This window comes from Ambystoma mexicanum, chromosome 8 (genome assembly GCF_040938575.1).
Source record: "Ambystoma mexicanum isolate Mex_15411 chromosome 8, UKY_AmexF1_1, whole genome shotgun sequence".
Classification (NCBI taxonomy): domain Eukaryota; kingdom Metazoa; phylum Chordata; class Amphibia; order Caudata; family Ambystomatidae; genus Ambystoma; species Ambystoma mexicanum.
In genome coordinates this window covers 736,453,895-736,480,699 of record NC_090929.1, presented here as the reverse complement: position 1 = coordinate 736,480,699, position 26,805 = coordinate 736,453,895, and the positions used below count along the sequence as shown (strand labels likewise).

Below are 26,805 nucleotides of genomic sequence, written 5' to 3'. Positions count from 1 at the left end.
TGTCATCATCAGAAGATAGGGATTGGGGACTCCCTGCAGTAGGCCCTAGCCCAGTCGCCACTGGCACTGACCCTGACGGTAGGACTGTCGTGGACGAAGTGGTCGTCGACTGTTTAGAGGTCGATGGATTTTGTGATAGATGACTATGTGGTCGTCTAAGGATTTGTGGTCGAGATGGTTGATGATGTGGTCATGGACGGTTTCATAGTCGAAGACAGTTTTGTCATCGACGAAGTGGACTTTACCATTGATGATGTTGCTGACTAGGTGGACCTTGCCGCCAAACTGGACGGTGTCAGAAATGTTGGTAGAGGTCGTGCCTGTAAAGACTGGAGAGGGGTGTCTGTACTTCTGCTCTCTATATGGCAGAGGAGAGGCACAGAGGACCCCAGCCAAGATTCTCTATTATTGGTACGTGGTCGAGCAATCAAGGCCTAGATTCTCAAGAGGTGATGCAGGCTGGTTCTTAAGTACAGTGTAGTCCCCAAACCCCCACAAAGGAATATCCACACACTGTATTAGTTAAAACACAGTCTTTATATAGTTAATATTCAAGGTTATGTACACTATCACAATAACTCACTTTGTGCTCAGAAAATCTACAATGGCAAATATATACAGTTCTAAAGTGGTACCACAATTATTATCAGCTCTCATTAAAGTGCATCAACTATACTCTGGTCAAATGTCACACAGATCACTTAATAAAGGCAACCAACAATAGACAAAGGAGGGAAGCAGTTGGTTAGAACAATTGGCAGAATACTCGCCCCTACCACTAGACTCAGTTCTGTGTGGAGATCCCCCCCACCTGGGCAACCTGTAAATAAAGATATATCGTACAAGGCCAGTCCATATATTGTTCACAAGAGTCTTATTTCCTTCTAAAATTGTTCTACCACCCCAATGTACCTGGAATAGCAGAGTTCGTCGTCGGGTCGTCGACGGATCCTTCTTGAGCGGCTCCCTTTAAGGCAGGAGCCATGGAGCGTCGAGATCCCACGAGGAAAAAGTTTTGAACGATGACGGTGAGGTGGTAGCTTCGTTCCTAGCGGTGCTCGTCGACGACAGAGCTTTGGCGTCCTGTAAGGAAGAGGCGTGCGGGGCACCTCATTGAAAATAGTTCAGGACCGCAAAGAGTTTGAAGAACTGTGACCCAGCAAGGGCATTGAGTCGTCGGCGTCTCTGTGGTCTTCAGGTGGCGGGAAACCCACCGGCAGATGCTCCTCGGCGTGTCGGCGGCCTCGACTTTCTCCGGCGGGACAAAGCGGTCGACGGTGCAGTTACTCTTCGTAGTGGACTTCAGCTTCTGAACACGAATTCTAGCAGTGAGAGGCCCCCAGATATACTAGTTGATCTGCCATTCATTCTGCTGGGTCACACTCAGGCAACCAATCGGTCAGAAGGGCATTCATGCAGGCAGACAGCCAATCAGGTGCATAGTGCATTCAGGCCATTCACTTCTCTCCAGACACTCACAACAAGTTATGTGTATTGGGACAAGTACCAGGCCATTCAACACTCCACACTGCATTCATACCAGTTTCGGGCAGGGCTGTCTCAGTCATTGTGTCAAACACCAGAAACTAGACATCCACAACAAGAAGTGCATATTCGTCACACACTCCATTCACCCAGGTCCCACCCACAGGGTGTACCCACAACATAGAGTCGTTGGGAAGGCTCCAGTCAGCCTGGTCGGCACTTCCCCACACTACCATATATGGAACTTCCACCCAACAGCCAGTCAGGGGGAAGAGACAGAGTCAGGGCTTCCCGGGACTTCGGGAAGATCAAGGTAACAGGCGATGGAGGGCAAAAGGCCACGGGGGCTATCTTGTCTCCATCAGGAATCTACCGATTCCAATGACAGGGCCTGGGCATCCCAAAATGGGGGACGCTCAGGGCACCAGTCAATTCAGCACAGAGCTGCCACCAGCCCATACGCTGCTCTGTGGGTCACACACAGGTGCCCAAAAACATACACTAAGGGCACAGGGTTGTACCCCCCACCCATGGGTGCCATACGGGTATCCCATGGGTCTGTACACGAAAACCAAGAGAGAGAGCTGCACCGTCAGGAGTCCCACATGAACTCCTGCGCGGAAAACACGACAGAACACACAATACAAAGCTGTAAAGGACAAGGATATGGAGGCCCTGTCCCTCTGATGCATTTTCAGCATTACAGAACTGTGCAAGACGACTACTTGAAGGGGGTAAAGTGTCCCACTTTGTCCCAGGAAATGTGCATTGCCTTATATCGATGTATTCTGATTGTGTGAAGTATGTATACCTTGATAACTGTGCTTGTTCCGACAAACCCGGATGCTTGACAGACCATTCATGCATTAATCCACTTCAGTGCTGTGTGTACACTGACATCACAACCACAAATCAATACTGGCCCAGCGTCCCCTGGATGTGTGCCTGCTTTTCTTGATGTATATTGATAGGCTCAGTATACTGTAGCTCTTAAATTATTGTTTATTACATTACATTGTTATTGCAATAAAGGTGTATCAATATGCGTGGTACTTTAACCGACATGGCTGTTTGTTGTGGCAATCATTTTTAAAACCTCATTACAATTCAGGGAATGTAAAATGGTATCCCTACCAGGCTACGAACTCCTCTCGCTTAAACTAGCCATTAACCCATAAGGTAACAATTAACGTCTTAATAATCTATAGAGCGCCAAGCACCTCTAATAATCCTGACATAGACCTACCTCTATTAATCACACCTCTTCTCAAGCCTAAAACTAAATACATCCACCTAGGAGACCTCAATCTAGGTTACAATGACCCAATGGACTATAAAGCCACAGCTTTCCACAATGCATTTCGAGAAATTCAATTTACGCAAATTGTTAATACCCCTACCCACTCAAAAGGAAGAATCCTTGATTGGATACTCACCCTAAATACCGCTGTCTCCATAGTAAACATCCTTAAAATGACATGGACCGATCACTGTTTAATCAAATTCAACATAAACTTAGCCACCGACCCAATAAATAAAAAATGTACCTCTGTACCCTTACTGGTCAGAAATACATGTAAACTCACTCCTGAGAATCTGATTCCTCTTGTTAAAAACCTGCTCATTTCCAAAGCGATATACAATGTTAATTCGCACAGTATCTCAGATCACTACCACCTCTGCCTGAAAACAGCCATAGATGAAATAGCACCTCTCAAAACCAAGCTACCCAAGCCCAAACACAGCTCCCTCTGGTTCAATGAGGAACTCATAGAACTTAGGAAAACAAAAGAGCCTTAGAACATTTATCTAGGAAAATCCTCTCCCCAGAACTCCAAATCAAACTCCAACAACTCTCCAAAACCAAAAACTTAGAGTACTCTCACACAAAGCCGATTCACTCAACCAACGTATCTCCAATGCGGCTTCTAATATGAAAGAATTATTCACCATCATCAGAGAACTTGAATCCCCTATTTTACCCACCTGACCAGTCATCACGAGTAAAGCCTGCTGTACCACTATCCAGAACGCTCTCTCCTCTAAAGTGAATACACTCCAAAACAAAATAGCCTCGCAAAAAAAAGCTTTTAGAGAGTACAGCCAATCCTCCACATACACCGGACATAGTAACAAGGTCTGATGTACCTGAAATCCATTTCACCCAAGTCACCAACGACCTGGTCCTCAAAACAATAGCATCACTCAAACCATCCAACTGCAAAGGCGACAGTTTCCATGCAAAGACTGCGCTACAACCCTAGCACCTATCATTACTAAATTATTTTATGTGTCTTTCAACTCTAGTAAAATCCCAGCATCCATAAAAGTAGCGTGGGTTACACCCCTACTCAAAAAACCTACATTAGACCCCACTATCCCTACTAGTTATTGGCCTATTATAACAGTGCCATTCCTTGTTAAAATCATTGACACAATAGCATACGCCCAAGTACAATGCCACCTAGAAAAAAACCACCTACTAGGGAACAGACAATCAAGTTTCCGTCCCAGACAAAGTACTGAGACAGCCCTTCTGGACCTAAAAAACCAGATGGACGCAATCAGGGACTCCGGCAAACTTTGCATTCTACTACTCCTAGACCTCTCTGCGGCCTTCGATTTAGTCGACCACGACAAATTATGCCAAACTCTAACCACCAACTTCCACTACTCTAATAAAGCTACTACTTGGATAAAATCCTTCCTCTCTGACCGCACCTCCAGAGTAACCTTAGGTGATGAAGAAGCTGACCCCATACCAGTACCTCTGGGAGTACCACAAGGATCTTGTCTTTCCCCCACACTTTACAAAACCTACACGAAGTTACTCTTCGCGGCCCTAGATGCCATGGGAGTAATTTACACAAACTTTGCTGATGACACACAAATACTTATACCTATAACAGGTAACCTCGAACAGGATACGCCATGTATCAACAAAATCTACTCTCTTATCCAAAACTGGATGGCCAACAATAGCCTCTGCCTCAATGGAGAAAAAACGGAGACCCTCATAGTCGGTTCCCCAGCCTGCCTTAGCAAGCTCCACCCAGACTATACATCCATACTCATAGACGGCACCCCCATCACCATATCGCACAATGTCAAAACACTAGGAGCACACTTGGACTCTAATCTCACTATGAATAAACATATTAGTGCACTTGCCTATACCCCGGCACACAACGCTAAAATTATCACACTAAGCAGGCCTCTTCTCTCCACAGAAAACTGCCTTACACTTGCCAGAGCCCTTATCTTAACTAAGATAAGACTACTGCAACGTCCTCTTATTAGGCCCCTCAAAAATGAATTAAAAAAAATTGCAACTCCTCCAAAATAAAGCCCTCAGAGCAGCACGGAGCATCAACAGAAGAGAACACATATCGCAACACAGAAGAGAAGCTCACAGGCTTCCAGTATAAGCAAGAATCCTCCATAAAACCCTCACCATCACCCATAAATGTATCTCAGATAATGCCGCCATCTACCTCTGCCAAAGCATCTCACGCAAAATCACACCCAGAACACTCAGATCCAGGGCCAACACAGACCTCAACACTCCTCGCTTTATCACCTCCAGGGAACGCCAGCTTCCCCATAGCAGCCCTGCGTATTTGGAAATCACTACCCCTCACCTATGCAATGAAACCTCCTTCCCGAAATTCAAGAAATTATTAAAAACTTGGCTGTTCAATAAATACTAACTCCTCAATACTTTTCCACCTCTTTACCTTCATATCTAGCCATACCTCCCCGCCTCTAAGCGTCTAACCTTTCCAAGCTTACATGCGTTCTTCTTTCTGTCAACATGTGTAACCAAAATGTGTAACCAATACGGATAACCAAAATACTCTTTGTATGCCTATGTAACTGCTTAATATGCCTAAAAGGACTGTAACCTACGCTGTGATACCTATCGGTTTAGGCGTATCACCAAATGCAATGAATAAATAAAATTAAAAATAAATAAATAAAACCTGCTGTTTAACTGGACAAAATGGCACAATATTTCTCCGGTTTCACCGTGCAACTATCGATTTTATAAGTGCTTTATGTTAGGTGTCAGGGATTTGTTCGAATCAGTGTTATGGACAGTTAGAGCTACAAAAGCTTTGAGCTCCCCAGAAACGTAATCAAGTTATGCATAGCCTGCAATGACAAAGTATGCACGATTCTTTGTTCATTTTCGATATGGCAGTTTTAAGTCTAATAAGCAGCTAGGCGCTGTAAATAATGCTGCAAACAATAGTGTTTGTTTGAAACACTGCCATAAAACGACATTTGCTTTAATTGAAAACGGTTAATTAGGAGTCGAGGCCCTTTTAGGGAGAATTCTTAAAATGTGTTAATTCCTCTCTACCTTAGAGACCCCCAGCTCTTTTGCTAAACTTTGTGGCTTTGAACTTTTTAATTCTGTTTTCTGTGTTTATTTTTTTTGGTTATGGAGTTTTAGACAACTCCATAGGCATCATCTTTTTTATTTGTGTCACACAGCACCCTCAGTGCAGTGACACAGGGAAGCCTTTTAGGCTCTCCCAAGGTTTAAATACCTTCTCTGGGATAAACTACTGTTTAGCAGAGAATGTAAAGTTAAATTGACTTTACTAGTATTTTTAAATTCCTAGACCCAGCACACTATTTTACAATAGAGTGCTCAAGGGGTTACCTAGTATCCCCTATGTCTAGAAACTCATGTAGCAGTCAAATGCTACCCTTTTCTATCGAAATGCTGGTGGCAGTGGTTTTACAACGAACTACCATGATTTTTCCTTACCGCGAACACCGGTAGCTAAAAATCACGGGAGCCATGTTTTTCAAGATGGCGTCTGATCCCCCTTTGTTTAAACAGGTCCCAGTCTTCTTTTTTCGCCATTTCTTTTTGGAAAGGTCCTTCTAGTGTTTGTCTCTGCGTGCCAATCTAGGTTTGGTCCCTTTGTTTCTACGCCTTTGGCGGGCTTCAAGACTGAAGACCGCCTCTGGCACCCAAGTGTCTTTGGTGGGCAGGAAGTGAGAGAGGTGCTCGAAACTCCCCGTGCTTAGTCTCCTCAGAGACCCAAATGCACTCTGGCGTGATTGGCTGGCTGACTGTCCGGCAAGGACAGCCACCCTGCTGGGTGAGTGGCAGCTAGGCTGGAATGAAGGGAGAAAACTGTTTGAAAGGTGAGTCTCTTGGACTGGAAAGCAGAGTCGGCCAGTGGAACGAAAGAACCGAAGACAAGCTGAAAGAGGACGGCTGCTGAAACTGCTGGACCGTTGGTTTGCCTGGTGGAGTCCTGCTGCAGGTCTGAATCAGCAAGTTTACCTCGACAGAGAAGCCCTTCAAGGACGACTTCTTCCTTTGAGTTGGTAGGACCAATCAACTCGTAAGCCACCTGGATACCATTCTCGGAGCGGGTTAGGATTAACCAGGGGGAAAGACACCAGCTTGTGTGCTTGAAGAACAGCAACCGTAATCGAAGATTTGCCAATTTGCCAGCTTTGTGACCAGTCCCCGTGCAGTGCAGGAGTCCCCCGACATCCTCCCTCTTGTCCCCACGAATGAGGCTCAGAAACAGCGAGATCTGCAGGAACTGCCAGGAACAGAAGTCTTCAGCTGCATCTTTTTCTTCAATATAAGGTACTGTGAAAACACGACCGAGAGAACTTACCTCTCACTGCGAAAGTGCGTATGACTTTGGCAACTTGCAGGCCTAGTCAGCTTGTGACCCGACATACAAACCTTTCTTCCGTGAACTACTTCTAAGAACCGTGGCAAAGACTTTTCCATTTTAAATACCAGAACCGTTTTTACTAATACAAGACACTAGCCCATTGACTTTGGCCTACCTATTGCATTGAATCAACTCCTCTGGTGAACTCAAACTATTTGCATTGTTTTAGAGTAACTGTAATATTTGTTTTATTAACTGATGCCTTTTTGCTCCTACTTCCTTGCTATTTTGCTCCTACTTCAACTGCTTAGTAATCAGTACTGTAGTATAATTTTTGTGTGATATTGGTTGCCTCATCTAGTGAATGCCTTATAAATGATTGTGTAATAAATAAGTGTTTTACCAAGAAACCTTGAGTGCAAGTGTCTATCTGAATACTTTTAATTATGGACCTTTGTGTAACACCCTTACAAGCGCACATTCCCCCTTGAGATAAGCCTGGCTGCTCAGCTGGCTACCAAAAACTGTGTGGTACAGACTTATACCAAAGGTTGGTTTTGCTTACACCTGTAGTCCTAGTTGTGTGTAGTGGTCACAGAGGGTACTGCATACAAACTTTGCCTAACAGGCCGGTTGCGTTAATTTCTGTGAGTCTATGGACTGCAGACCACTCAGGTAATCTTTCTTTGTTGAAATTAGATCGAGCATAGCCTTGCGATATGGCAACCGAAGAATCCGCGCAACTCTAAAATGTATGCTTGGTCTTAACCCGCATGTGATGCAGAATAAAATCAGAGCGCTTTATATAACCCCATACTACTCGACCTCTGGAGTCACATATTTTCTCTGCGGATTGTTGCAAAGGGAACTTTCCCAGAATACCACTGCAGTGTACATTTCAATAACGGGAAACAATGCGATCCACTCATTCGGACGGGAGGAAAGCTCACGCGCTCGCAGAACACAGGTTTGAATCCCGGGTCCGCGATTAGATACCTCTTAAGCGCATTATAAACCATGCGTGTAAAAATGTGATGTAGAAATCCTGTCTTTGTTTTTGACTTTGTGGATGATGCTCTTAGTGGGGATGAGATTTAAAGAGACTTGACAACGATTGCCACAGCATAAGTACCGGAGCACAAGTGAAACCATTTTTTTTTAACAGACGCATGCATGGATCCAGCTACGTAAACAGATTCAGGGCTGGTGGCTGGCTCTCCGAAGCCGCCACCGTTACTGTCTCCAAACTAGCGGCTGTCACTAAATGCGCGCTCCATGCGCCGGCACACAAGGTGCCATACCAAAAGCAATGGAGCATGCTTCATCTGGCGACTGCACATGTTGGTTTACTAGTAAAACTAATTGCGCCGTCATGGCTTTTCCACAACAACAAAGGACAACACCATAAACAAAGCACAAGCAACAGTGCACATTTTGTCATTAATAAACAGTTACTTGAACACCCCGGCATGCACTAATTATGCTGAAATAAAATGGCTGCCTGGGGGGAAACAAGCACAGATTGGAGATCACATCATACTGACATGACTAACTGGAGATCCAATGGGGTACTACAGCAGAAAACACTAGACACACACACCCACAAGCAAGTCCATGGACAATTTGAAAAACATTTTTACCAAACACGTATCTTTAACAGTAAATTCTTCCTTTTGAAAACCAAATACATTAAAATATGTAACATAACTGAAAAGATGGAGTAAATATTTTTAAAAGCATCAATCAAGTCAAATATCTTTTTAATAACATTAAAACATGGCGGACTCTATTTTGGAAGGAAAAATGGCCGACAAATCCACCACACAGTAGAAATTCAGCCAAATAGTACAAAAAGAGGCTTGTCGCTGGCAGAGATAGGTGGGAATGGGAGGAAAAGCCCATTGCTTTCACTGAGCGATGGGTGGGACATATAGTCAAACTACCATGTATCCATCCGCATATGCCAACCTGCATTGAAACGCATTAAAACAGACCTGCATCCACAGCCGTTTCATGCTCGCCTGTTAAAGCTCTTATTTTGGTGACAATAATTTCAGCTTTATTTTTTTTATTTTATTGGTTTAATTAAACCTTTAAAAAACTTAACACATGACAAATCACAAAGAAACACACTACTTCACCATCCTCCTAGGGCCCCTTCATCCTATTATCGGAAACTACTCATCATTTTGCTGGTAATTAGCACAACGTTCTGTTTATGGAGGCCGGTGTGACAGTCTCACACAATTACTGGTCTCAAAGTTATTTTCTCCGCATCTAAACGTTCTTTTAGCACTCGCAGGAGAAACACCAATGCAAATATCACTGGTCTGTTTGACTCATCAAACAGGGCTTTCCACCACTCTTCTTGCGGTCAGAGTTTGATGATTGCTAATAATTGGGTCAAAAATAGTTTTTCTGTGTTGAAGAAACGCAGGGCAGAGCATTGTCAAGTGTTTCATAGTTTCTTTGTTGGCACCACAGAATCTACATGTTAAAGCCAATTCGGCAAATTGCGTCCAGGTGCTTAGGCGTTCCTTAGTTGCCATTAAATTGAGCCTGAAATGCATATAAAGAGCTCTCGAGTGCTGATCGGGAAAGCAAGTCAGATAAGCTTGAAGCTGACCGTAAGTTCTTGCCTCTCCGGGGACCTCTTTCATCAATTTCGATTTCAACCTTAACTCACAAGTATTAATCCAGTCTGCTCTCCACAATTTTCTCTTGGCTAACTCTGGGTTGTCAATGAGAGTTTGTAGAGTAATATCGTGTTGATCCAAGACATCAAGACAAAGTGCATTCTATTTGGAGAGAATCGTATACGTTTTTCCCAGATCCGGTTTGTGTAATATTCGGATCTGTGGTACTGGAACCTTTAGAATTGTTTTTCTGAATAGGCTCAGTAGGTTCCACGATACTCTAGCTTGTATTGAAATGTAGCCCTAATAGAAGCTTATGCAGACCGTTGATGATCCCTTGGGCAAATGTAACACTCTTGTCCAGAAGATATTTTCAAGGGAGTTCCATAATGCGTCTGGACATCCAAACGCATTTTCCCCGCCGTAAATAAGGGCTGGGATGGCTTTTTGCTGGAAAAAAAGTAATGGCTGGCTTTAATGAGAATTTCCCATATTTTTTGTTTATCAGGCTCGCTTGGCATGCCAGCTGGCGACATTTGCTTTTCGATACCTCAACCCATGGCGCATCATTCCTACTTGCGCTGATCTTCATGCCTAAGTAGGTGGTGTTTTTCACAATCTTGACTTGTTCTTTAGCAAGATGCCATTTGAATTTTTTACTGTTTCTCCCATTTCCTATCAGATTTTGCATTTTTGTTTATTTATGTTCAGCCCATTCGCTGTTATATAAGATTCAAGGATCGTAAACTTCCGCTAGAGACCAATGGGTGTAAGATCAATTAGGATAAGGTCATCCGCATATACAAGGTAGTCAATTTGAGAACTGTGGATTCTTGCTGGAAACACGTTCGCACCATTAAAGATGGCATTGATGTCTGATATAAACAAATTAAAAATGATCGCTGCCAAAGGGCAGCTCTGTTTGACACCTTTACAGGTGTTAATTGGTGTAGATAGCGTGCCTTTCCTGTCTAGTTTGATCTTGATATTGGTGTTGGAATGTAACTTGTGGATGGCAGCTAACAAACTGGGTGGACAGTTCCACGCGTTCAATTTTCTCCACAACAGTTCTCTATTTATGCTATCAAACGCATAGGAAAGATCTATTAGGGCTAAATAGACTTTGGTGTTAGATCTGTGAGATTACATTTTCAGCAGGTTTAGAAGTAACAGGTTCACTCCACACCCTACCCACTTTACAAAACCTGCTTTTCTTGGGTCCACATGGTTCGTCTCTTTGGACTATTTTAATCATTTTTGTTGGAGGAGGGTAGCATAGATTTTCCCCAGTACGTCAAGCAAGGCTATCGCTCTGTAATTTTTTGGGTTACTTCTGTCTCCTTTTTTGAAAATGGGAACGATAACAGCGCTCTTCCACGATTTTGGGATGGCATAGCACTTGATTATTCTATCAAACAGAGTAATGCAAAATTCTGCCCATTGGTCCGGGTGACGCTTGATGGTGTATTTCGTTAGGCCGTCCAGACCCGGGGCTCGAGAGACATTCACGCTTTTAATTACTTGAATGTCTTCTCTTTCAAACACTAAATCCCAGTGAGTCAGGATTGGAGCTTTCCATGCCTCAATTACTTCATCCTTACAAAAAAGACTAGTGTAAAACCGCGCCCATTCTGTTTCCGAAACTGAGTTCGACTGTAAAGCATTTTGTGGGGCTAAGTTGTTATTTATCAGCCTCCAAAAGTCAGCAGAGTTTTTGTTGGCCATTTTCGATAACATCAGTTCAGAATCGTTTTGTAGCATAATAGCCTTATGAGACTTGAGCCAGTTCTTATAAGTTTGTCTAATTAATCTTTTACATTCATTGGTGTTGGCATTGTGCGATCTTTGGATTTTCTTAGATCCTGCCTCAGCGTTCTTTTCTGTTGCAATATTTCTAGATCAAATTTATGCTTTGGAGCAAAGTCAACTTTACTCAGACTCTTTTTGCGTTCTTTAAATTGTGTCAGCAGGTGTTCATATTCTACGGACCACAATATCGACTGAAATTCTGATGTAATGGTGGATACCTCCTTGTCTTGTAGATGTAATCGCAGCCTGCACGCCCCTGTTCTCACAGCGTGTGGCCAGGATTCTTGTTCACGTCGAGTGTAGTAGTTGAATTTTAATTTCATCATATCGTGGTCACTATGAGTCATTTTAGTGACTTCAAGGTGAGTGGTCCTTGTGTGAATGTTTTCTGACACAAATATATAGTCCAGAGTGGAGCTTTGACCAAGTCTACGCCAAGTTGCTTGTGCTGGGATGTCACCAGTTGTGTTACCATTCAGCATCATTAGCCTACGCAGATCCATTTCAAGACACCATTGATTTGTTAACTGCGCTTGTTGGATGGTAGTTTTCGTGTTGCCAATGGCTCGATCTTCCTAATACAATCGATATTCAGGTCACTGCATATGATTAAATTCGCGAGATTCATCAATCATGGCTGAGACCTGGTCAATAAAGGCCGCCCCTCCTGTTGCAGAATGATTCCAGTATAAATTGATGATGTAAAGCCAGGGTAGTTGAGCATTTTCTAATTGGTATGAGCTAACGACGGTTACTTGAATGAATGGAGAAATATTCACTGATCTCTCGATCCTGAAACCAGATGCTTTCTTAGCCGCCAGTAGCAAGCCAGCCATGGGTCTTCCCTTTGCTTGTTTAATGGCTGGGATCATCACTATCTCATACCCTTCAATTATTGGAATTTCAGTTAACCAAGTTTCCTGTAAACAGATTATATCGAGGTCTTCAGCCCATGCAGTTGAAAAAAGATGGCGGAAGCCCCTTGTGTTCCATGATCCCATTGTGCATTCCTTGGGGCCCAAGTGGGCCTGGCATTACTTGGCCTGTTTCATGTTTAAAGCGCCTGCTACCCAGGACCAGTCATTAGCATTACTTTCCAAGTTAGAGACTGACTCTACTTCATTTGGTTCAGTGGTTGGTCTATTTGCCGCTTGAATTGTTATCCTTATGAGTTCCTCCTTCTGTAACTTCGTCGGTAGATCAGAGTTTATAGAAGTGAAACTAGGTACATCCGACGGGATCATTGCAGCGACTAGATCTTTTGTCGCAGAAGTTTTTAGCCTTTTGTTTTCACGGTCAGGCGAACTGAATGTGGTGCTACGTGAAGGTTCAGGCAGAGGGCGGGCAGCCACTTTGGAGATGTCAAAACCCAATGACATCAGCACAGGGCCAGCCTCAAGCAATGTGTCCACAATCAGTTTCGATTGGACGTGTAGTATCACTGCATCGTTTTTACTTTCATTGAAAAATTCCACCACTTTCAAATGCTCGGATTCAATCGCTCTAAGGATGGGAACAAGTTGACATAGCCATAAAACATTGTGGTGGTTCAGGATTAGATCGTCTGAAGACTCAATGCGTTCCAATAGCACTTGATATAAGTGTTGTGTTTTTTGGATAAACGAATTAGCCTTTGTTATTCATAGTAGCACGTGTAATTTCCACCGATTTGAATGTATCATGTTGAGCATTACATAACGAACTCCCACCCCCTTGTGACATTTTATTAAGGGGAACTCTAGGTTGTTCATCTTTAGCACATGTGGATTCACCTTTTAAAAGTGACGAAGCTGCCAGCTTCCTTCTTTTCTCATCAAGAGTCATGAACGTTATGTGAGGTTGAGAACGTTCCTCTTGCAATTCAGGAGGTTGTTGAATCACTTGGCACACTTGTGTCGCTTTATTAGGTGGAGGTAAACTTTTCCCTCAGAACATCTTTATGGGTCAGTGCCAGGTCCGAATTCTCACTTTTCGCGTCTTGTGTCATGGTCAATGGGTGTGGCAGTTCAGAGGGGCTTACGCCTATGTTATGGGAACTTATCCCTTTGTCCTTGCTTGAGCCCTCCAGGCAGGCAATATCATGAATGTCATTTCCGACCGCCTGTGGAATTGCTTCCGACGCAGTTGCGTCCGCAGTGTCGTCATCTTCATATGTTGACATGTTCAACAGCTCCGCAGAGACATCACTGGAGCATGAGATGACATCTGCTGCTTCGTCATTCACAGAGATTACCTCTTTTGAGGTCGCTTTTGTTTTACCTCTTTTTTTCATTTACAACAGTTTTATTTAGCGTCACATTGACTGTTTTAATATTACGTAGAAATTTACGGGAGTCAATTCCTCGTTTTCTTCTCTTCAAAGGTTGATTTTTAGATTTCTTTAGGGTTGCACCCATCGAATGGGACTGTGTTGATTGAGGACCTTGAGTATTCCTAGGTTTTTTAAATATGTCATACAGTCCAGAAGCATTATCATTGACATTAGTCTTTGAGGGTGAGGTAGATGTCTTCATAATCTGAGGATTTGGGCATGTATTGGATGTCGATGCCATTTGAGGGTCTTGCAAGGCCAAATTTCCTGCGGCTTGACTCTCTTTTAAGATTGCGGTAAACTAAAAGGGCAGCAGGTTGTCGTCTGGGTATGGAGTGAGGACTTTAGATGGCATGGGTGTTCTTGCTTCTTCGTCCACGACTAGCATCACATAGGCATCTTGTGGTTGTTTCAACTCAGTTGGTAGTGCCTTGCTTTGAGTAGGAATTGCTTCATCCATAGTCAAGGACTCAGGCCTCACGGTGTGTCTGTTAGGGACATCCTTCAAAGGGGCCGTCCTTGGCTTCTCCAAATCCACAATTGACGTGACAGAGTGCATAGATCTCTTAGCAAGATTGGCTTGAACAGAGGGTAGAGATGATTGGCAACCAGCACATCCGAGTTTCGCACATGAAAGGTTCACCTCTTTTTTTTTGTTGAAGAGGTTCAGTGCTTCTTTCGCTACTTCAGCTAACAATTTTTTGTCTAAGTTAGCATTTTTGGTGTACTCAGCCAATATTTCCAAGGCCCACTCAGTCTTCTTATGCATCCCGTACAGGGCCTCCTTATGGGCACTGAGTGCATTTTCAGAATTCAAAAGTTTACTGTTCATAGAAGAAACTACACTTGAGAGATCTTTAATGTTCTCATTAAGATGTTAGTACATCTTAATAAATGGCGCCATTGAAATTGTCAGAGGACATTATGGTTGCTTGTGACTCTTTCATACATTGGGCATTTCTCATTGTATCGTCATGCAAGGCCTCATATTGGGTGCGACGCCTCTGATGGTATACCGGCCGTCCGATTTTTGGAAACAGCCGTTCCATTATGGAGGAATCAGAGGATGATCGCTCTGATGACGTGACAACAGTCACATTTCTATCTTGCGTCATTTCCTCACTTGTGAAATTTGCAGAAATTTTGGACGCTAGATCCACCATTTTAATTTTCTTTCTCTGTGAGCATCTAATGTTGGGAGAAATGCTGGAATCGACTCTCCTGCGTTTGAGGAAAGTCGTTGCCTCCGTGGTTTTAGGTTGATGAGGCTTTTCTATTTCGGGGTTTATGGAATCAGGATGATCAGTCAGAGACTATGCCACAACGGCAGCAGTTTTGTTTGGATTGGAGTGAATTCTGTCTTTGTTCAGACGCGTAAGATCAAGCAGAACTTTATTCACAACATCTAGTGAATTTCTTCTATTTCCGTGGCACTGAGACACTTTACATTCTATTGTTTTTAGTGGAAGATGGATATATGCAAAACTTGCTGGTTCGGTTGCCCTTGTTTCTGAGTGGTCATGCGAGTGGCAGAACACATTGTCCACATCCTCGGTAGCCTGGACACATACGAAGCTGAGCAATAGCGAGGGTACAAGATTTTCTAAAGTGCTGTAAAAACGAGTGTGCGGGGACCCCAAGTTCAAACAACCATTCTCACTCAGGCAGACATTTGAGTAATTCATCCTGAATACATGGCCTCTTTCAGCCCCCCGTCCACAAGATCGTGTGTCACACTCAAACCATCCTGTTAACTATTGGATAGGAACGTTTGTTCAGTGAGCGCTACACTAATTCTCGCAAGGGAACAACGTTTCAGGTTGAGAGGTCACACGAGGAGGGGCGACTCACTGCTTCGCCGACTGCAGGGCTTAACATCGGGGCTGGGTGGATACTTTCATTAGTTTCGTGAGAGACCGTCTTTTCGTGATATCGAAAGTATTTACTCGGGGCGTTTCCTGCATTTCCTGCAAGTTGTTATTGTCAACTAACTCTGTACTCATGTGAGCATTGACATCTTTATGCGACGAGCACGCTGTGCTGTCACTTACTTGAAGCTGGTTCAATAGCAGGCAAGTAAACGGAGGTGGAGAGAGCTCAGAAAGAAGTCCCCGGCTCCCGGGAGATGCAGCTTCTAATTTTCATTGAGCGCGCGTTTTTGAGAACGACGCCTGTTTCGTGGTGTCTCGCATAGCTCGGCTGTTCCACACCGAAGGCAATCCAGGCGAAGAGAAGGTCCGGTAGCAGCAGGGTAAAAAGGTACACGGGGAAGGCAGGGGGGAGGGTGGAGAGGGAGGGGAGGAAGGGAGGGGGGAGGGGAAGGGAGGAAAAGCAGGAGAGCAGAGCGTAGAGGTGCACGGGAAAGGGAAGAGGGAAGGGAAGGGAAGGCAGGAGAACAGAGCGTAGCGTAGAAGAAAACGTGGAAGGCACGGGAAGACAGGAGGGAAGACAAAAGGGGAAGGGGACAGGGGAGGGGGAGAAAGGGGAAATCAGGAAACCAAAACTGCACAGTCAGAGGAGAAGGAGGAGAACACTTCAGTCTAGGACTCCACGGACCTCCTCGGACTCCTCAGACTCTGCCAGACTCCACGCCCGCTCCGCGGGGGAGTTTGTAGCAGAGCAGCAAGCAGAACAGACTCCACTCATTTCACTCCTCAGACTCTGCGCCCGCTCTGCGGGGGAAAGCAGTTATGGTATCAAAAACACGCCCAGTTCAATAGACACAGAAGAGTTTGTAGCAGAGCAGCAAGGAGAACAGACTCCACTCCTTTCACTCCTCAGACTCCACCAGACTCTTTCAGCGCCACCTAATAGCCAAAACTAAAAAAGACTAAATGTGAAAGTGTATCACCTATGCATACAGTAAGAGAGACACATGATTGTTATGTTGGAAACCTCCTCCCCAGCCGTTTCACATGACACCTGACACGTCATGTGAGAGTGCTAATAAAAGGGGCTCACCTCCTCACGTGAGCCATTTCTAACCAGCCAACTGAGTCTGTGGCTCCGTGAGTGCATGCAACTGAGGGCCGGGCCTTACCCGACCCCTTAACAATGATCACGTCACCCTAGTAAGCCTCTTGCTCGCAGTCGCACAGCTTCGAAATAATATGTGAGCGCTAATCTTCTCCCGGCTTTCACACAAAGCTGAAAATGTCCACATCCAATGGTGATGGCACTTCTCAAACCTGGACTGGTAGCCGAGAAATTAAAAAAAACACGTGCATGTTTTGCAACAACGCTTTAAAACACAATTTCCAGGAGATGGGAACCGTGCTCAGCCCTCTTCTTTGCACCGAGATTTTAATTTCGCATGCTATAGGGCGACTTTTAAAACGGCAGCAAAGTTCACAGCTGCAGACATCTACGTTTATTATGACAGACAAAAGGAAATAGCAAGGTTTCCTGCCTAATTAGATCACATGACAGTGCTGGCACACGTTAAACCAATCGTGGAAATTACACAGGGAAGCAGAACAAAGGATAGTTTCTCGCTGCACAAATCTGTCCTATGTTTGTGCATGGTGCTGGGGCACGCGCCTGATTCACACGCCAACCAATTCCAACACAAAGATAAACAAAGGACTGTCTGCTAGCAGGTCACACAGCAAGTGGATGTGCCCGTCTACCTCGGCCCACCCCGCCCCTACCATATTCATTCTACAAAGAGTGACATTCTGCAACCCTGCTGCTACCTCCGATTTATATAATAATGGTGCGTGACATTTACAAAAACAAAATGTTATGAGCACCTGCTTGCCGGTAGCGGAGGGCGGGGAATTGAACAATTGCTGCGGTAGCAGTAGCTGTGCCCTCTCTACTCCGAAAGAAAGGGCTGGCAGCCCATTAGCTGGGAAATGCAGCCGGCTTCCCTGGCATTTTACCAAGGAGAGCAACCTGAACTGGAATGTAGGTGCAGCGCTTCGCTTAGGCTTCACCCCAGTAGGCCGTTTAGGAGCTGTCATCGCCATGGATACATATTATTAGCGCTGCTTAACGACATCCCCGAGGACCCAAAAATGAAGCTACGGCTATAAGCTGACCACACGACGCGTCTCCTACCTGCAGCTTCATCTTCCAGCATGAATGCATCGGCGTGTCCTTTGCAGCGCTCGCCCTCGTTGCATGGCTCCTGTAATCCAGGCTGGGGATGGGCGCCGTGCGCGCACAGCTGCTTCCTGCCCTACATTCGCGTGCAGCCGAGAAGGAAGAGCCAGTACTTGCCTGGGCTTGCTTAAGCCCCTGGCTGGCAGCGGCGCGATCAGTGTCTCTCTCCCCAGTGCTGCTTCCTCCCCCTGCTGCGTCCGGGAGGGCGAGGAGAGGAGCAGCGATTAGCGGACGAGGGCTCCCTGAATGTGGTTCACTTTGTCCTCTCAGCCCTCCCACCCACACACCATGGAGACGGGCCCAGGAGACAGTTGTGATCAGCTGATGTGAGACAGTGTTGCTGTGTGGTTACAAACGGCCTTCTGTATGGCTCCCCTTATTTATTGTATGCTGCCTCGCATTTTCATGCACATTTCCCAAAATTGTATTTCGAAAACAATAATTTTGGAGAAACTACTTTGTGAATATTTCGCATTATACAGATATTAACAAAAATACAGCCCCTTTATTTCATGTATTTACTAGAATTGTTGTTCTCTCTTAGAGGTGCACATGTGCAATGCAGCTCTTAAATGCACATTCCCTTTATTCTAACAATACAACTAATTACAGTGTATTTGTAAATTGTATTGTTTCTAATCTGACCCTTCCATTCTCAGCATCATGAGATATGACCAAATCATCCCAAACTGCTTTCAATTGATTGTAATGCGATAAACATTTATTTTCGCTCTTATGGATGGGCAGTGTGACAAATTTCATTCTGCTCTGCAGGAGGACAAGGATGAGTAGGGGTAAAATGGCCCACTCAGCCCTCACACTTCTATAAACCAAAACACAACATGATCATGAAGGTGAAACACGGACAACCAAGAAACATACCTCCTTCGCATTTTGCGGTAATGTGAGCTGAGGGAAGGCTATACTCTTAAGAGCTGTGTTAAGGTGAACCAGTCATGACCCAAACAACACAATATCACAGTCCAAAATAAAGGGATTGTCCAATGAAGGTTCTATACAAATTGTTCGACAAACAAGCTGTCCCAGCAGTATTATATGGTGCTGAGGTTTGGGGTTATTTGCCCATAAAAGGTTTATCCTTTATTGACGATGGATTCCAAAAAGAATGATTATTGCTACCGAAAATAAAATGTCCTGACTTCTTTACGCCATTTCGATCTAACAAACATGGCATATAGCTGACCAGATTGTACTAAAACCTGTCCTGTATTGGCTACGTTTATAGTCGTCCCCTGGCCTTTCACCTTAGAGGGACGCACTTAGCGATTTTCTTAAATTGGATGGTCGTCCCCTGGCTTTTCACCTAACAGGGACGCACTTAGCGATTTTCTTAAATTGGATGGAGCTACTAAATGTGGGTCGGTATGGCATGTGAAGACAATGTTAAAGGGGTTGAATGCTGGCTCTATCTGGCTCACTCCCCTGGAATGTTGTTCTGTCCCAAAAGCTGCATTTAAAGTCAAGACCAAAGCTATTTCTAGGGCTAAACTGGAGTCCTCAGCCTATGATCTGAAGAAGGAACCAGAATTTTTGCATATTAACATGCTGGGGAAATGCCAAAACATCCTGGATGATAACTGCTGAACCATATGCAGGCACTTGTGTTAGCCGACCCCTTACCCTCACCAGTAAATAAATTGGCTCACAACGTTTGTCAAGTGTTGGCAATAAAAGGCCATAGGATTTTATTGTGCAGATATGGTTATGGAGATAACAATAATCACATATCATAATAGTATCATACTTTTGGGCACAGGGTCCTGAGGTTACCCCCTCTGGCCCGTGCCGCCTTCTCTTGTCCCACGTCTTGTTGACACTGTACAGTGCCCTGTACCTCTTTTCCTTTGTTCTTCTCCCTTCTTTTGTAGTGTGGGAGGGTTTTGTGGTAAAGAAGCAAAGAGTGGAAGACGCTGAGTGAACAGCAAACCTCCTGTTTGTTTGGGTCCCTGTTCAGGGTCCACAAACAGATTGTGTTTTCTTAGAGCATGCTGCTCTTATTTATAAGACCTAGAGGAGCCCTGGGTCTTTGATGTGTATAGTGGTGGGGGCTGTGCTCCAGCCCCCAGGCCGGATAGCTGACTGTCTGGCCCCCTGAGGGGGAGCAGGTCTTTGAACCTGAGCCCTGCCTGACGTTGGTTTCTCTTAGGTGCTTAGCACCTTGTTGCTTAGAGGAAGGATGAGGTGATTGTTCACACCTCACCCTTCCCAGGCTTTGTATGGCAGAGACTGCGTGTCTCTGCAGCTGGGAGGGAGAGGAGCAGGCATGGGGGTGGGGGCTGCCCCTCTCCTGGCCTGCTGAATGGTAACATCAGTTACCCTGCCTCACCTTGGGCGGCCCTGCGGCATTGCCCATAACTGCACTTGTGTTAGCCGACCCCTTACCCTCACCAGTAAATAAATTGGCTCACAACGTTTGTCAAGTGTTGGCAATAAATGGCCGTAGGATTTTGTGTATCGGCGCGTTATAAATGCCATATCATATCATATGGTTATGGAGATAACAATAATCACATATCATAATAGTATCATACTTTTGGGCACAAGGTCCTGAGGTTACCCCCTCTGGCCCGTGCCGCCACACACAGGCAGGTTGCCGGCTGACCGTGTTCCCCCAAAAGTATCTCTTAGTGACAACCCCTGGAGGCTAGGGTTTCTGAAATTTCTCGAAAGAAATGTTCCATACCCTGGTTTGATAAGTGGGTGCCGTCTTTGAGAAAAAGGTCCGGGTTACCCAGGGTAATGGCCGGATGCTTTAAGAAGCCCAGGCCTCTTGCTGTGCAGAATTTCTCTAGCCCCCTGTTGAGTTTTATTCTAGATATGTCTATTGATTTGTAACAGGTGGCCCCCTGCCATTTCTTTCTGGGTAGGATGGGCGAGAAGTATATTTCAGTTTCCCTCCAGTTGTGTGAAATGCCCGCTAGGGAGGAGCAAATTTCCTCAAATAAGTTTCTCCCTCCGGTGGTCACTAGGTAATTGCTCCCTAGATGTATATCAATAATTCAGGCGGGTCTCTGTATGCGACTAGCTCTGATAGTGTTTCGTGGATGTCGGCCCAGCGCAGGCCTCTGTATCCCCACCAGGAAGCAATGGTGTTCCTGAAGGGTGGCCCTTCTTTGGTTTCTTCTGCCCATCGGCCTGTCCTGAAGACAAATGAGTTGCCGACTATCCCTGCTGATCGGAGTGAGGTCCTCCCTTCGCCTGTTGCTTCTGCAGGGTGGAGAGAAAAAAGGGGGGGTGGCTATATTAGCTGTGGTCTGATGTATCTTTTGTAGCAATCTGACTTCCATCCCCCTATGTTTTTTAGCTGTTGTGGTGCCAGACCTCCTTGCCATGCTGAGGTGGCGGCACCTATTCTAAAGGAGTGGGTGCCAAAACCCTTGGGGTCCCATCCTGCTTTGCTGATTGCTTTCATCAACACCCCTTTAAATTGGTAGCGGCTTAGTGCCGATGCATCCTTGTGGATCAGAAACCTCCCCCCCAATCTGGGCCTTTGTGTGTAATAAAGGTTGGTGGTGCACACTGGGCAGTTTGTTGCATCATCAATGCAACAAATGTTGATGGTTCTTTTGGTCCCTGTTTTGGACTGTTGGATTTCTATGCTAACGCTGTCTTGCCTGACCCGGACCTCCATGATGCCTAACCCGTTGGTGGCCTTCGTGCCGGAGGCGATGAGTTCTCCAATGCGGAAAGCCCTGAAGTAGGCCAGAAAAAATGCTGTTTTGAATAGTATGATCTCATATCCATACCGACAAGGAATAAGAGAAACATCACCCCAGATAACCTACTCCCGCTCATCCTCCCCACACTCAATTCATTACCAGACAACCTGGACCCCGAAACTCTAGTGAATGAGTATAACAAAAGCGTGGCCTCTGCTCTGGACTCAATTGCACCACTCAAAATGAGACAAAGCAAACCTAAAGCCCACCTCAACTCCTGGTACACCCCACCTGAAAACACTTTGCACCAAAAAAAGACAATCTGAGGTCGCATGGAAACTACAACCTTCTGAAGAAAATAAAATCACCCTGAGGGATATATCTACCCTCTACAAAAAGGAAATATTATCGGCAAAACGAGAAACCTATAACACTAGAATAGCCCAAGCCAACTCTAGCATGAAGGAACTCTTTATCATCCTAAAGGAAATAGAATCTCCTATCCCAGTGCCAGACAATTGTGTCAAAGACAAACTATGGTGCACCAACATTCAGCTAGCCCTAGCTAACAAAGTGTCAACTCTCCAATCTAAAATTGACAAGAAAAAAGCCTCACTCAGCCTGGATACGAATCCTAAAATGTCTATCACCCCCCCTAAAAATAACACTGACACTCCTCGCTTCAAGTTCTCCAAAGTTTCCATTATTGAGACTGAAAAAAACATTCTGCCACTCAAACCATCAAACTGTCAGGGGGACCAATGTCCAGCCCAACTGATAAAGGATGCAGCCAGAGACCTGGCTCCCTTTATCTCAAAACTCATTAACGCTTCATTCACAACAGGATCTATACCGAGCAACTTAAAAGAATCTTGGGTTCTCCCACTGCTTAAAAAACAGACGCTAGACCCAGCCATACCCACGGATTACAGTCCAATCACCACTGTGCCATTCCTCCTAAAAATTATAGATAAAGTGGCGTACTCACAAATTCAGAAACACCTTGAAACCAACAACCTGCTAGGAGCACGGCAGCCTGGCTTCCGTCCCCAGCACGGGACCGAAACAGCCCTTTTAGCTCTAAAAGCACAAATAGACGAGCTAAGGGATCAAGGAAAACCAGCCTTACTCCTCCTTCTGGACTTATCAGCTCCATTTGACCTTGTTGACCACAAGGTCCTTTGTAGGCATTTGGACATGGCTGCGCACTTCTCTGAAGAAGCCACAGACTGGATCCAATCCTTCCTCAATAATAGGACCATGAGAGTCTTCTCCACCACAGCAGCAGCAGACTCCATCCCCATTACATGCAGCGTGCCCCAGGGATCTTGCGTTTCTCCTACACTCTACAACATCTTCACAAAGCCCCTTTTCGATGATCTGGACCTTCTTGGTTTCACCTACACTAACTATGTAGATGATACTCAGATTCTCCTACCACTTACTGGTGATTATGATAAGGATTTGGCCTTGGTGAACAGGGTGTATCTCATCATCCAGGCATGGATGGCCACTCATGGACTATGCCTGAATGATGACAAAACTGAAATCATTATCCTTGGCACACCTGCTACCCTCAAAAAACTGGGCCCCAACTACTCCTCCTTTAACATAGATAATAACCAAATCACAACCGCTCATGCGGTAAAAACTCTGGGTTTCTACCTGGACTCTACCCTCTCTTTCAACAAGCAGGTGAACGCGATGGCTTCTGCCACCGCCTACACCTGCAAATTGATAAGAGCAGGCAAACCCTTCCTGTCCAACAATAGCTGCATCACACTGGCGAGAGCGCTCCTGTTATCAAAGTTGGACTATTGCAACTCGCTCTATATTGGGGCCAACAAGGAAGTTATCAAAAGAATTCAAATCCTACAGAATAATGCGCTAAGAGCATTGTTAGGCACTCCCAGGAGAACCCACATCACCGAACTCAGAAGGGCCAACAACTGGCTTTCTACTCAGGAGAAAATCCAGCTAAAAGTTGCCTCACTTGTTTACAAATGCCTAAACAATGCCGCACCATGCTACCTCTCTGCGAGATTCACGAGAACTAAACCAACAAGACTCACCAGATCCGTTAACTCTAACAACATATCAACACCCAGATTTAAATTGTCCAGAGTCGGTGGCTGTAGCTTCCAGGTCAAAGCAGCTCAACTTTGGAACTCCCTACCACCCACCTTGCGGACAAACCAACCTTACTTCACCTTCCGACACAACATTACAAGGTGGATTAAAGACGCATATAAATAACAGACTACCATCTTGCCTGGACTTATCCTGCATCTCTCTCCACTTCTGCATTTTGCACACACATACTGCCTAGCAGTTACTGCCTGCTTAAGTAGAACTGTAAATACGTGCACCAGCACGCCTGCCTGTTGTGTATATTGTGTATATTGTGTATTTATATTCTTTGTATATTTCTTGTTTCTTTCTGCCATGTGTTTTTCCTGTAACTAAGCTGTAAGTTGTCTTATAAAATGCGCCCGGTTACCCCTGGGTCTGGTGCGCAATACAAGTAATAAAAACAAACAAACAAACAAACAAACATATGGGTGCCAGCATATGGCTTCCAGTTGGTCTGCTATTTTTACTAGTTTGCTGAAATCAAGGGGGCGGCGGGTGTCTACCTGGGGTCCCTCTAATCTGGCCCAGCCTGTCATGTCGTAGGAGATAAGGGCGTTCTGGGTGGGATCTGAGTCGCCCCGTATTTTTGAGAAATATGAGATTGCCACTAGGTGTCTCTTTGCCCAATCGTCCTGTTCATGCGCCCATTTAAAAAATATTTCTATGTCTTTAATCGTTATTAACTCTACATGGTTTAAACCTGTGGCTCTAAATACTGTTTGTAAGCACTTACTGTACTGAGCTGCGGTAGTGCTTGCCAGTGCTTTCTCTGCCATCTCTGTTAGGAACCCCGAACCAGGGTTCCTGTTTTCTGCGGGCAGCGAGTTGTTGGCACCCGTTTTTGAGGTGCCTGGTTCTTGTTGGGCATCCCGGCCTGGGCTCTCTGGCGCTGGCATTGATGCCGTTATTCTTGTATTCCCATTATTGCCCAGCATTCCGCTGGTATTGGCATCATCTGTTCCCGGGCGTGTGGTGCTAGCTCCCGGAATCTTGGCCACTGAAAGCGAGATAAAGCATCTGCAATGTTATTATCCGCCCCCGAGATGTGCGTTGCTTTGACCACAATGTTTTCTTGTAGTGTGACTGCTGTAATGGCTCGTTGAACTTTCAGCACTAACTGGCATTTGGTAGATCTTCTGTTTATGGCCATGTTGTCGTACCAGACCAAGAGTTCCGTGTTAGCTAGCCGTCTGCCCCAGATGTGTAAGGTTAGCCAAATGGGAAATATTTCTAGGAGGGTGATGTTTGTTGTCCACCCTGCAGATTGCCATGATTTGGGCCAGTAACCTGCCACCCATTCTGAGACTAGTATGGCTCCAAACCCTCTGCTTCCGGCTGCATCAGTGAAAAGGACCCCTTTTGTCAATGTCGTGCGCCAAAGTGCGCTCCCGTTGAATTTTTTAAGAAAATTCCCCCAAATTTCCAGATCTTGTTTCACCTCTGTACCTAGCCGAATGTGCAGGTGGGGTTTGGTGTATGATTTGATTTTTAGTTCCAAACTTCTGGAAAATACCCTCCCCTGGGGGATGATTCTGGCTGCAAAGTTGAGACTTCCTGCTAATGACTGTATTTCTTTTACTGTGCCCTTGTCTTTTGTTGTCAGGCCTTGTATTTTCTCCAGGAGTTCTGTTATTTTTGTTTTTGGGACTCTGCATAAGCCCTTTGCAGAGTCTATCTCAATGCCCTGAAAAATTATGTTGGTGGCTGGTTTGGTCGTCTTTTCTGTTGCCAGGGGGATGCCCCACTGTGCGGCCATCCCTTCTAACTTCGCCAGGGCTCTGCTACATTCTTTGTATTTTGCTGGTCCCATTACCATGAAATCATTGATGTAGTGTACTATTTTGGTCCCTGGTCTCTGTTTTTGGAAAGCCCATTGAAAAAAGGAGCTGAATTGCTCAAATAGGGAGCATGATACTGCGCATCCCATGGGGAGGCATCTGTCTACATAGAATTTGTTTTTAAAAGTGAAACCTAGCCATTGTTGAGAGTCTGGGTGGACTGGCAACAATCGAAAGGCGGATTCGATGTCCAGTTTTGCCATCAGAGCGTTCCTGCCACATTCCTGTATGAGTCTTACTGCCTCTTGGAAATGCGTGTATGATACCGCAGATTCCATGTGTGGGATGCCGTCGTTCAGTGACTGGCCTTTAGGATAGGACAAGTGATGAATTAGCCTAATTTTTCCGGGTTCTTTTTTCGGGACCAGCCTTAGGGGGGATATTATGTACTCCTTGAGAGGCATGAAATCCCAGGGTCCTGCAATCCTGCCTAGTAGTAATTCCTTCTTGATTTTGCTCTCCACCATTTGTGGGTTGTCCCTGGCTGACTTCAGGTTCTTTGGGTTGTTCTGTGACCCTGTGCCCTTGAAGGGGATGGTGAAACCCTTGGTGAAACCTTGCCGGATTGCCTCGCTGGTTTCTCTGTCTGGGTAATTCATAAGTGCTTCTCTAAAATTGTTTGGATTGATGGGGGTTATGCCCGGTGCTAACCGTGGGGTTGGCGGGGCGGGGTTGGTGTTAATCTTTCGCATTTTTGGCTGGGAGTCTGGTGCAGTTGCTTGCTGCATGGTCACCGTTGCAGTTTGGGAAAGTGTGTTTGTACCAGCATTCCTTCCCCCAGGTGCACTGATTTTTACCAAAATTCCTGCATGGGATGTTGGCTTTTGGAGAGTGGTTTTTGTTCTGCCTGTGGGACTTAGGCAGAGCCGCACATGGCTGAATCTTCCGAAAGGGCTGTTCCCCCTTTTTGTGTTTTTCATTGTCAGGAAATCTGGGGCCCTGTGGGTTTTTGCTATTTTTGGGGTTTGCTTGTGCAACCTCTTCCTCTGATGGAGGCTCAGCGTTAAGCATGTATAAGTCATTCTGGACCTCGTCCCATTCTATGGCTGGCCTCTCTGACATGCTTCTCCTAAATCTAATATCATATGCTAGCCAGGTCTTCCCTTTTTGAGTGATTTTTACCTCTCTGATTTTATCCATGTATGCCCA

General features: G+C 45.2%; 1 protein-coding gene across 5 annotated transcripts in view; it reads right to left on the bottom strand.

The window, feature by feature from the left end:
* MARCHF8 (membrane associated ring-CH-type finger 8) overlaps positions 1-26,805 on the bottom strand; it is a 951,649-nt gene that overhangs the window by 370,910 nt on the left and 553,934 nt on the right. The window contains exon 1 of one of the 5 annotated variants that reach the window (XM_069610554.1): positions 17,961-18,314. The exons of 3 other annotated variants lie outside the window; for them this stretch is intronic. In XM_069610554.1, coding sequence (XP_069466655.1) covers positions 17,961-17,990 — 30 coding nt within the window. In that variant the 5' untranslated portion in view covers positions 17,991-18,314. Of the gene's footprint in view, positions 1-17,960; positions 18,315-26,805 lie in introns of those variants that run through there. One more of the 5 variants, XM_069610556.1, reaches the window with a different exon arrangement.